At 49.9% G+C, this 12,691-nt stretch overlaps 1 protein-coding gene across 2 annotated transcripts in view; it reads right to left on the reverse strand.

Moving 5' to 3' along the window:
- Positions 1-1,242: 1,242 nt before the first annotated feature.
- Positions 1,243-12,691, reverse strand: part of SNAP47 (synaptosome associated protein 47) — a 53,639-nt gene continuing 42,190 nt past the window's right edge. The window contains exons 5-6 of one of the 2 annotated variants that reach the window (XM_023618344.2): positions 4,035-4,192; positions 1,243-2,188 (exon numbers count right to left, since the gene is read on the reverse strand). In XM_023618344.2, the coding sequence (XP_023474112.2) occupies positions 2,182-2,188; positions 4,035-4,192 (165 nt within the window). In that variant the 3' untranslated portion in view covers positions 1,243-2,181. The remainder of the gene's footprint in view (positions 2,189-4,034; positions 4,193-12,691) is intronic. The other variant, XM_023618342.2, reaches the window with a different exon arrangement.

Genomic DNA, 12,691 nt, shown 5'->3' on the forward strand with positions numbered 1-12,691 from the left:
AGCAGCTGTGGCGTCTGGGCACGGCCTGTCCCCCTGTACTCACCCTGTGCTCAGGGCACCAACTTCCTTCCCTCCAGTGTCGCTCCAAGGGCCATGAGGACACAGTCCAGCGGCAGCCACCTCTGGGCACAGCATGAGCTGTCAATTAACTGTCCCTGTTGACATATCTGCACGTCTGTGATGCCCTCCCTGCCCCCTCCCAAGCATCAAGCATAAGGGCAAGGGGCTGGACGGGGCTCAGACACCAATGGACAGCCCTAAGATCCATCACAGTGTGCCAGGAAAGGTCAGGAGCAACTGCCTGCATGCCTGCATCAGAGGTCAGAGCAAGGGACCTGGAGAGGACAGGCCCACTTCTCACTTTGGAGGCTGGTAAGTACAAACCAAACAAGACAAATAGAGGCTAGGAACATAATTTACCACATTAAGACAAAGAAAGAACTGGAAGAGCCTCGTGAAGGTTCCCATGTCTTCTTGGAACAGGTCAGCTTCCAGAAGGCTGGGCATCCCTAGTGACCCAAAATTCACACCCACCCTGAACCTCAGAATGTGACATTATTTGGAAATGGGGTCTTTGCCGATGTCATTAAGGATCTTGAGACGAGGTGACCCTGGATTAGGGTGGGCCTGAGTCCAATGACAAGGGTCCTTATCAGAGAAAGGAGAGGGAGATTTACAACAAGAGACATGGGGAGAGGGCCACGCGATGACAGAGAGGCAGAGATTGTGGTGACAGGGCCACAAGCCCCGGAGTCCAGGGGTACCAGGAGCTGGGAGAGGCAGGAAGAACCCTCCCCTGGAGCCTCCGGAGGGAGTGCAGCCCTGTGACCCCTTCATCTTGGCCCTCTGGCTCCCAGCCCAGGGAGGGAGCATGTTCCCACTGTTGTAGCTCCATCTGTGTGCTGCGTGAGGGCAGCCCCAGAAAACTAGCCCTGCCCTGTGCACGCACTCTGAACACCAGAGGAGACTCAGCGCCCATGCAGAGGGCCTGCGGGCAGCATGGGGCCTGCGGGTGGGTCAGGAGGGCTGAGGGAAGGGGCTTCCAATGCCGCCACCAGGGCTGAGCCGGCCTCTGCGCACAGAGCGGTCTGGGGCAGCCTGCTGTGAGAGGGATGGCGTTGCCCACTTCTTCACCTTCCCCACGTTCTCCCCGGAAGGGCCCTCCAGGGACCCACCAAACACCCAAAGCCAAGCAACAGGCAGCATTCATGCGTATCTTCAAAAAATATCCTGAAACTAGCATTTCTCAGTAAAAGCAAAAACCAACACTTTAATAGGTGCAGTATGTACTGTTTGCACGTTTGGCTAAGGACCGGGCAGTGAAGGAGTGTCTCCAGTGTTTGTAGATGACCTTGAGGTGGATGAGACTCCTAGCTTCAGTCAGAAAATGACAACAAACCAGAAAGAAACTGGCCTGCTCACCAGAGAGACTGGTGCAAAGCGATGGCAGTGGTCTGTGCTGCGCAGCCCCGAGGCAGCGCCCAGGCTGGACCATGGCCCTGGAGAAGCGGCTGCCGGGACACAGGACACACCCGCGGTGCTCAGACAGGCGGAGCCGGGAGCAAGCAGGTTTCCTCCACAGAGATGCTGGTTTAGTCTAAAACCAGCTCGAGGTGAGGGTGGCAGGTGGGATACACCAGGCAAAGCAGGACAGGGGCATGGTGCAGCTGCCCTCTAAACAAAGAGCCGCCACCGTGGAGGCCTGACAGGGCACCTGCGTCTGAAGGCGCCTGCTCCCGACTTTCCCAGGCAGGACTTTCCCAGGCGGCCTGAGAGGCCCTGGGAGAAGTGTGCGAGGATTTGCAGGCGGAGCTCCTGCAGGGGTGCCTGGGGGCAGCCACACCACCTGAGCTGCACTCCCTCGCAGCAGCCCTTCATCCAGAGGCCATGGTACACCTCCTGGGAGGCCTCAAGCACTTTTTCCAGCCCTTGGAATGACTCCCCGGGGTCTCCATCTCAAGGAAGCATGCAGGGGTTGAGAACAACGTACTCAGGGGAGTGATTATTGTCAAAGCAGTCGGCTCTGCGCTTTCCTGTCCTCCTAGGTCAGTTTTTTCATTCGTCGATTATGCTTGTCGATGGTTAAGGTTGTCCGGTCCACGGCCGTGGCGATGCCATCCAGGGCCTCGTCCTGTCTCTCCAGCTCTGTCTCGGCATCCAAGGCAAGACCCTTCAGCTTTCTCAGGATCTGCCAAAAAAGCACAAATGACAGGAGGGGTTTCCTTTTCTTAAACTCTCAAAAACAGCGAATATTTCTTTCCATCATTTTTACAATACTTAAGAAATCTTGTGAGTCAACGGGGATGGTGAATGCTCTGTCCTCATGATGGGGCACAGAGCCAGAGCCAGAAGCTTTGGCCCTGGGTTTGGGCCTCGGTTCCGCCACTTCCTGGAGCTGTCTGGAGCGGGTAGAGCTGGTGGAAGATGACGCCTTCGACCTGCAGCTGTGCTGCAGGCCACGGGCAGGGAATAAGCAAGCAGCCCAGGAGATGTGCCTCTGGGGTTCTGCTGTCGCAGCCTGAAGTTTGCTCTGTGTTACCAACAGCCTTGCTTGGATCACCCCACATTCGTGTGGGGTTCCCGCAGTTTGCTCTGTGTCACCAACAGCCTTGCTGGGATCTCCCCACATTTCTGTGGGAGTCCTGCAGGCAGCAGCTGGCCAGCTGGCACAGGCAGAACTGGGGATCTGAGTTCTCGCTCTCACCCAATTATTTTCATTACCTGTCTGCACCCAAGTACCTCACTGCAGACTGATGCTGGAAAAACAAGAGTTAAAAGGAGAAAGTGAAACCCTTTTCTTGTCTATATGTTTGAAATATTTCACATGCAAATATGAAAGGTAGGACAAAACACAGCAGTAAAATCCAAGGTGATGGGCAGTTCCACAATCCAGCCCATGGCCCACTGAGAGATGCTAGGAGACAGCCCTACCTGCCAGGCCCAGGGGCTCCAGGCGTGGACATGTGGAGGGCACAGGGTGCGACAAACCACAGCGACACCACAGAGGGGCACGGCTCCCGCAGGGTGGAAGACTGCTGCAGTAAGGCCAAACCAAGGAAGCCAGCCAGGCTGGATGGCAGGCCCCGACTTGTGACTCAGGTCATACTCCGTATCGTTTCAAAAACTCCTAAGAGCAGCTGTTTTATTACAATTCTATGGAGGCTAATTGCATGGTAAAATGTACTTTAACCACAAACTTACTGAGCCTGGGTTTAAAAATTTAATATCCTCAGGCTGACAACAAAAAGGAATGATTTTCAGAGCAATCTTAATGACTGGCTACTTGCAGTAAGTGTTAGTGCCTCTTTCAGGGAAAGTTTCAGACCACTGGTCAGGTCGAGAAAAGGCCTGCAGAATCTGCATCATCAAGAGGAGCTCTCAGCGCCCGTTATGCACTCCTGGCAATCAACCGCCTGCAGATCTGCACAAAGCCCTCTGTCGCATGGGGGGAAGGTCAGCGCAGAACAGCTGGGAGACTCCTCAGAGGACCTGAGTCTGATCTACTGGCAACACACCATGCGCTGCGCTGAGAGCGTCCCCAGGACCCACCAGGGGACACAGGCAGGAGCTCTGGCTTTCACAGGTGGCCTGGGACGATCCTGAGCAGTGCCACTGCCTGGAAAGGAGGCCACACCTCAAGGAGAGTGAACTGCACCCTGTGTGGTGTCTCAGAAGGCACAACAGGACTCGTGCTGTCAAACGAAGCCAAAGGAGGGCCTGAACACCTGGCCCACCAGCCACCGCCTGTGATGGCTGCTTTGTCTGATTAACAAGAAACTGGATAAAGGCAGGGAGGGGGCCAGGAGGATCACGAGATCAACTGTTTCCCCAGGAATGGGGAGGCTTGAGTGAGATCACAAATGTGAACAAGCTGTGAAAACTATAAAGTGCTACGTAAGGTGCCACCGCCAAGTCTCAGAACGCTCAGACCGAAGGGGCCCAGCATTGCAGCCCCCTGTGTGGAGGGGACGCAGAGACGAGGAGAGCTGAGGTCACCTGCAGTCACTATCAAGTCAGTGACCGGCAGGACTTACCCCACATCCCTCTGCAAACACGGCATCATCCCTGGGATCTTCGTCAAGAGACGGAAGAATAAATCCTGATCCAAGTCAGTCTCAGACACCACCTTTCTGCACCCTCTGGGAGCTGGTGGAAACTCCATCAGTTGAGTCACTTGAAAAACTGGACGGAGCTGTGGAAAGTACACTGTGGGGTCAGTCAGCTCTGGAGGGGACGGCTGGATGACCTAATACAGGAGGTCCCTTCCTTTTCTCACTTCTATGACCTCATGTGGCCGAGGCCCAGACAGCACCACAAAGTGTCCACTCGCCACACAGCCAGGCAGTCCTTCTGCGCCATCCTCTCTGGTCAGCTACCCTCCTAATTCACCTCCCTTCGTGGTGTGACAGTAAGGCCATCCACCAGGAACTCACACAGAATGCCCTGGGAGGCCCACCTTTGCCTCACGCCTACACCTGTGTGCACACGTGAGGAGGGCTCTCTGCGAGGAGCTACTGGGCCGCACAGGCCCTGCGGCAGCTCTCACTGCAGCGCCAGGCCTTGTCAGGCAGGCCTGCTGGCCAGGTCATGGCGCCTTCCATCTGCTTTCTGCCACCTCAGTGTGCACACTCTCACAGAAAAGTACAGCTGGGGATTAAGGTACAGACACATGGTTTCATTTTCTGTTTCCTCCTCGCCCAGTTAACACGCCCTGACTGTTCTCTGCTAATCTTCAAACTGACTCTGTTCCACAAATGAGGCCAAGAGGGGTGGGTGACTTGCCGAGTCCCTGAGCGCCTGGGGTCCAGCTCCCAGTGTGGCCTTGACATGACCATTGCATGGACGACAGATGTCACATGACCAGGACACTGAATGAAATCGCATACGTCTCTTGAAAGATGGGCCTCACCAGGGATCAAGGCCATTCACACACCCAAGGAGGCCCCAGGACCTGTACTGGCTTGTAGAGCCTGCGCATAGACAGCAGGCTGTCCAGGACAAGGAGAGCCACACTTGTAATTCTAGAATTTCCAATGCTCACATTTTTAAAAGTAAAAAATGATAAGTATAATTAATTTTAATAATATATTTAATTTAACCCAATCAAACCAAAATATTATCATTTCAACATGAGATCAATATAAACAGTTATTAATGAGGTGTTTTATGCTTTTTTTACATGAAGCCCTAGCAAGCTGGTGTGAATGTTGTACTTACAGCTTATTGCAACTTGGACCGGCCACTTTTCAAGTTGCTTAGCAGCCACATATGGCCAGCAGCTACTGGGCCAAGTAGCACCAGACATCACAGCACTCCCACCAAGGGCCACAACCCGTGAGAAACCCTGTGTGTCCACACTTCCACTGGCCACCTTCCTCAAGAGGATGACTTGACTGCCTCTTTCCCAGTCCACAATGAACAGTGGCAAAAACTAGAATACTTATGTTCCCGAGTCTGCTTAATAAGCACAGTAATAAGCACACATGGACTTATTTTGTGAGCAAGAGCAGCTGGCACTCCCCCAAAAGTGGAGCGTTTTACTGAGTATACAGTCCAAACAAAAGGCTGGATCCTGCTGAATTTTTTGATTTGGAAAAAGTGTCACTGAGGTGATGGCCTTAAAAATATCACTCATTATATGCAGCCTGTTGAGACCCTTGGCTGGCCTGTCAAAACTGCACTTGAAATTAATTAATACTGCAAAAATACAAGAGAGATCTTTATAGCTACTAAGTCTGCAAATAAAATTACTGAGTAATTTAAAGTTCAAACTACTAGCACCTCTGGATTGTTGGTCCGGTGTCTTTCTCCTTTAAGAAAGGGACTGAAGTAATTAAGTGGCATTGTGTGCATTCCATATAACATGGGATGGAAAGAATGGAGAATATGAAGTCTGGCCAAACCTTAAAAACAGTTGTTACTTCTGCGGCCCAGGATGACAAGCTGTCTAGTCATCAATGTATAATGCTGCCAGCCTGTGAAATATCAACTCGCCTCAGATGAGCCTTCGCTGGGCTCTGAGTCAAAGACCAGGCTCAAAATGGACTCTGCCTCAAGTCCCTGCTACACTAATAAATAAACCCAGTGGCCAGCCATCTTTCCAGCCACGTTTGTACCTACACAGAAATTACCTGATTAAAAGTGCATTGAGTTTTAGGAGAAACTAACTTTTATAAACTCCATAGAAACATACAGTGCACACAAGCACAGGCAAGACATAAAAATACATGTGCCAGCACCGTCCAGGAGCAGCATGTTGAAGGAAATCACTGGGCGCACTTCAGCTCAGAGGGTGGCAGGTGCTCAACACAGCCAATGCAGGAGGCTCCACCCCCATGGGCAGTGTGCTGGGCCCACTTGCCAGTCAGTGACTGGGGCGGGACAGCGAGATGACTCAGGCAGGAAATGGGAGGCACATGTGCTCCCTAGGACAGAGCGAAGTTACTGTCCTCTCTGGAAGGGGAGGACCTCCTCCTTCAGCCACATGCTCTGGCAGCCTACATCCCCCAAGGCCACTGACCCCAGGACAGTGGCACAGACACAGAGCAGATACAGACACACTGTAGCCTCCCAGCCATCTCCACTCTGGCTATAAAAACAGAAAACAGATTAGGGAAAAACAGCTCATCCAGTAGAGTAGGTCCACTCACCAAAACAGACTCACACCAGCCATCAGGGTATGAGAGTCGGGAGGTCAGAGGCCCCGAGCTCTGCTGGGGCCGTACCGCCAAGGGCCCTGAAACGTCTGGGTGTGGGCATTCACTGCGTAACTGCAGTGAGGGGGGGACACGGTACACAGCAGCACGGCCGCGACCTTTCCCAAACATCTGTTATATGCTAGTTGTTGTCTCAACTTCTAGTCTGAAAATGTTTCACTCTACCACATGATAAAACCCCAGGATTTAGAGCGTTACGGTATTGATATTAAGCACCTGAAGTGAGTTTAGTATGAGCTAGACTGTCTGCCCTGATCTTGTTATTAAGCTGACTCACTGAAAAACTGTGAATTTTCTTGCAGTGAGAAATTAGCAACCATTTAAGAACAGAGCTGGGATAAATCAAGCTGTCTGCAACTCAAAATAGTTCTACCAGTTGGGCCATTAATACGCCGTGGAGACGGTAAAGAGGAAAACTTGGCTTCCAGCACAGCCACAGTTCTGGAGGCTGTAACACTCTAGGCTACACTCTGTCACACTCAGCACTCACAGACCACCCCGGGTCCCACCCTGTCCCCTCAGTGGCATTCCTTGAGGCCCCGAGGGCCGTCTGGACGGGCGTCACAGGCGGTGCTCCCTCCTCACGACCCCGCTCTGTGCACAGGGTGGAGGAGTTGAGCACAACCTGCCTCACGCACCAGCCATGCCGCACAGCAGGACTCTGGGTGTCCAGGGATCTGCTGATCGGCCTCCAGCTATGATCGGCCCCAATGGCCAGGACATAAGCGTGGCCTCTTGAACTCAAGGTCCAGATGGGGAAAGGACAGGTGAGCCCCTCCCAGGACTGAGGGGTCCTGGGGCTGACCTGCTGTCAGACCATGAACAGCTTCCCATGACAAGAACCAAGGTCTAAGAGAGCACTGACGCCTGTGAAGTGAAACACTCAGCTGAGTGCACCTTACATGTAGAGTTAAATGCCTCGGTGGGGACACACCAGAACATGAAACGAACGGCCAATGCGTTAGGTCTGTGGCTCTTCAAGAGTGGACAGGCTCAGCCAAGTGGCCTCCTGACACGCTTGCTTAGAGCTGCCATGTGCCAGGACTCTGCCCTGCACAGCGCAGGCGCCTCTTCACTCACTGCTCGCCGGCTTGAGCGTAGCACGCAGGGAAGTGCTGAAGGCCACACAGCTGTGTGGCAAAGGCACTCACTGGCCACCTGAAGCCCTCATGCCACTGATGGGATGGACAGACATACGCCACCCAGAGCCACGTGGCTGAACAGTTTCCCGTAGACTGTGCTCACGTGCTCAGTCCAGTCCCACACTTAAAACCACAAAAAACCTACTTCAAGCCTGGACCAAAAATTGCCTAATACTTGCTGATTATTTTTAAAAGTTAATAGAAAGATGTTGGTAACAGATAAGACATCCAGACAGAATATCAATGAAGAAACAGAGGAACTGAACAACACTATAAACCAACTGGACCTAGCAGATGTCTACAGAAGACTCCACCCAAATCAGCAGAACACATATTCTTCTCACATGCACATGGGACACTCTCCAGGACAGAGGTAGACCACAAAACTAGCCTCTCACTTAAAAAGACTGAAGTGCCTTCTCTGGTCACAGTGGAATGAAACTAGAAATGTGGAAAACTGGAAAATTCACAAATAGGTAGAAATTAAACAACACACCCTTAAACAACTCATGGGTCAAAGAGGTAGGCCCGCTTGGCTGGGCCTGTCCACTCTGAAGAGCCACAGACTCAATGCATTTGCCGTTCGTTTCATGTTCTGGGGCGTCCCCACTGAGGCATTTAGCTCTACACGTAAGATGCACCTTCGGTCGGCTGAGTGTTTCACTTCACAGGATTTGTCACTCTCTTTAAAACTTGGTTCTTGTCATGGGAAGCTGTTCACCATCTGACAGCAGTAAATTCTTTGAGACAAATGACAACAAAACATACTAAAATACTAGCAAACTGAATCCAAGTGGGCTCTATCCCAGAATACAAGGGTTGTTCAATGTAAGAAAATCAATCTATGTAATACACCACAGTATTAGAACAAAGAGGAAAAAAGCCACATAATCATCTCAACTGATGCAGAAAAAGGTATTGACAAAACCCTAACATCCTTTCATGATAAAAACACTCAGAAAACTAGGAATAGAAGGGAACTTCTTCAATATGGTAAAAGGCACATTTATGAAAAACCCACAGCTAACAGCATACTCAACGGGGAAAGACTGAAAGCTTTCCCCCTAACATCAGGAACAAGACGAGGATGACCACTTTCACACTGCTATACAGGACTGTACGCACTGGCATACAGTCATAGAGCCAGAGCAACCAGGAAAGGAAATGAAATAAAAGGCACCCATACTGGAAAGGAAGAAGTAAGACAGTTTCTGTTAGAGATGACATGATCCTACATGTAGAAAATCCCAAAGAATCCATAAGAAAGCTAGCAGAACTAATTAACAAGTTCAGCAAAGTTGCAAGATACAAGCTCAGCACACAAAAATGAGTTGTGTTTCTATACAGCAGCAATGAAGAATCAGGAAAACAAATTAAGAAAATAACCCCATTTATAACAGCATCCAAAAGAATAAAATATCTAGGAATAAATTTAACCAAAGAGGTGAAAGACTAAAAACTATAAATCATGCTGAAAGAAATTAAAGAAGACCTAAATAAATAAAAGACATCCTGTGTTCCTGGATGGAAGACAATATTGGCAAGATGGCAATACTCCTCAAAGTGATGAACAGATTCAGTACAATTCCTATCAAATTTCCAATAGCCTTTTTTCCCCAGAAATGGAAAAGCTGATCCTCAAATTCATATGGAATTGCAAGGGGCCCTGAATAGCCAAAACAATCTTGAAAAGACAAATGAAGTTGGAAGACTCACCCTCCCCAATCTCAAGCCTCACCTCAGAGCTACAGCAATAAAAACAGTGTGGCCCTGGCATAAGGTCAGACACAGAGCAATGGAACAGAATGGAGAGCCCAGAAATCAACCCAGACACCTACAGCCAATGGACTGACAAGGGCACCAAGACCATTCAATGGGGAAAGAAGAGTCTGTTCAACAAGTGGTGCTGAGACAAGTGGACTTCCATATGCCAAAGAATAAAGTTGGACCCCTACCTCACTTTGTATACAAAACTTAACTCAAAATGAATCGACGACTCTTAGAACAAAACATAGGGATAAAATGTCATTGGATTTGGCAATGGATTCTTAGATATGATGCCAAAATCACAAACAACAAAAGAAAAATAGATAAATTGGACTTCATCAGAATTGAAAACTTACGTGTATCTGTTGTATCATAAAGAATTTGACTGGCCTCTGTCCCTGGCTCCTGGGAGAGACTCTCAATCTTTGGAATTTCCCAGGTAATAGGTGTGTCTTTGTTATTCATGAGCCTCTGGGACCACACCTGAGTTTATGCTAATAGGGTGACTCATGTGGATCCCTAGATAGTTTCAGGGTCAAAGCTGGCCATGCTGGAAAGACCAACCGTGTGATTAGTGGGTAGGGGCTTTGCCTTCTGGGGAGGGGAGGGTGTTGGCGACTGAGTTCAGTAATGTGACCAATGATCCCATCAATCATGCCCACACAATGAAACCTCAATAAAAACTCTGGACACCCGAGGCTCAGTGGAGCTACCTAGGTGGTGAACCTATTGACATGCGGGGGGGGGGGGGGTGATGTGTCAGTTCCACTGTGAGAGGGCACAGAGGTGCTGCATTTGGGACCCTCCCAGACCATGCCCTGTATGTCTCTTCATTTCACTGTTCTCAACTTAGATCCTTTATAATTGTGCTTTCTAGAGTTCTCTGAGCCACTTTAATGAATTACCAAACCTGAACGGTCATGGGAAACCCCTACATTTGCAGCCAGTTTGTCAGAAGTGCATGTGGCCTGGGTAGCCCACTGTGGTTTCAGGAAGGGTCAGCCCTGTTGGGGACTAGGCCTTTAACTCATGGGATCTGTGCTAACAATGGGCAGCTAGTGCCAGAACTGAATTGCAGTACACCAGTTGGGGCTGGTGTTAGAACTGCATCAAAAGACATTGTGAAGAAAGTCAAAAGACAACCTATAGAATGGGACAAGCATTTGCAAATCACAGATCTGATAAGCATTTAATATCTAGAATATATATGGAACTCCTACAACTTAGCAAATAAAAAGACAAACAACTCAATTAACAAATGGGAAAAGAACTTGAATAGACGTTTCTCCAAAGACAAACAAATGGCCAATAAGCACATGAAAAGATGCTCACCATCATTAGCCATCAGGGAAACGCAAATCAAAACCACGAGATATCACTTCACATCCACCAGGATGGCTAGAATAACTTAAAATTTTCAAAAAGGAAAGTAAGTGTTGGTGAGAATGTGGAATATTGGAATCTTCATACATTGCTGGTGGGAATATAAAATGGTGCAGCTGCTATGGAAAATAGTTTGGCAGTTCATCAAAAAGCTAACCATAAAATTATCCTATGACCAAGCAATTCCACTCTTAGGTATATGCCCAAAAGAACTGAAAGCAAGGACTCAGATACTTGTATGTGAATAAGCGTGGCAGCATTATCCACAAGAGCCAATGGTGGAAACAACCAGTGCTCATCAGTAATGAACAGATAGAGAAGACGTGCGCCATCCATACAAAAGGATATTATTCACCCATAAAAAGGGAAGCAGCACCGATTCATGCTACAAGGTGGATCAGCCTTGAAAACATCATGCTACGTGAAAAAAGCCAGACATCAAAAGGACAGATATACGACTCCACTTACGGGAGATTCCTAGAACAGGCAAAGTCATAGAGACAGAGAAAAGACTAGAGGTTGCCGGGGGCTGGGGGGAGGTGGAATGTGCAGTTATTGCCTCATGGCCCAGAGTTTCTGTTCGGATAATGAAAGAGCTTTGGAATAGAGAGTGGTGATGGTTGCACAATATTGTGAATGTAATTAATGCACTAACTTGTACCCTTAAAACGGTTAAAAGGCAAAATTTATATTACATATATTTTACCACAGTAAAAAACAAGGTTACAATGTATATAGCCTTTTCTAGCCAGGCTTTCAATAGCAAAATAACCAAACACTTGATTCTAAAACTCGAGGTTCATTTAAACGCTGACCGAGAAGGCAGGACGATGCTCCCAGGGGCACAACAGTCACCCTCTCAATCAACTCCCCTGAGCATCTGTTTCCTGCTCCTCACGGTCCACACTCTGCACAGCCAAGGAGCTGCTCCAGAGGTGCTCACTGCGATGCTGGTAGGTTCCAGAATTCCTCAGCACAAGATCTTGGAGTTCCTTATCTGGCAGCTCCCTCCCTTTCCATGGTTCCTGGGGGAAAGTGGAAGGGACAGAACGTGCCCCAAGACTCATCTGTATGGGCATCTGGACCAGAAGGGCAGATGCCCTCCAAGCAGCCCAGAAAACGCCACGGGATCTGCGCGAGGGAGGTGCAGAATGCCGGCACAGCCCTCTCTGCCAGCTGCAGAGGACGTGTAGCCACACACCTCAATAGGCCCTCCCACTCTGAACAACCACTGCACAGACAACACGGCCTGCGCTGGTGGAGACCACAGCCACTGTAATGCGAGCTCTGAAGGCTGCTGTGGAGGACAGCCGGCTGTCCGGGCGACTGCAGAGGGCAGCAGTGGAGAGCATGAAACCACCACGGGCACACCCGGTGGGGGCAGGCTGGGGGCGCCGCACATCTGTCTCCTGTCTGTCAAAGCAGTGCTCGTGGTTACCAGTGACCTAGTTAACCAAGAGAGCAGACAGGAAAACCATGAATGAATATTTAAAGTGTGGCGTGACATTTTCTGTCAGTCAGCTTTCCTTCCACTGTGGCAGTTTCTGCAGGAGACGGTGGGCACTGGATCCCCTAAGGGTCAGTGCCTGTGCTTTTCAGAGGTGGAAACTGAGGCTGGGGGGTTGGTGGGCAGCTCTCCAGGACTGTGGAGCTGACAGGGCAGGGCTGGGACCAGCGCCAGGA

Source organism: Equus caballus, chromosome 14 (assembly GCF_041296265.1).
Source record: "Equus caballus isolate H_3958 breed thoroughbred chromosome 14, TB-T2T, whole genome shotgun sequence".
NCBI classification, from domain to species: Eukaryota; Metazoa; Chordata; class Mammalia; order Perissodactyla; family Equidae; genus Equus; species Equus caballus.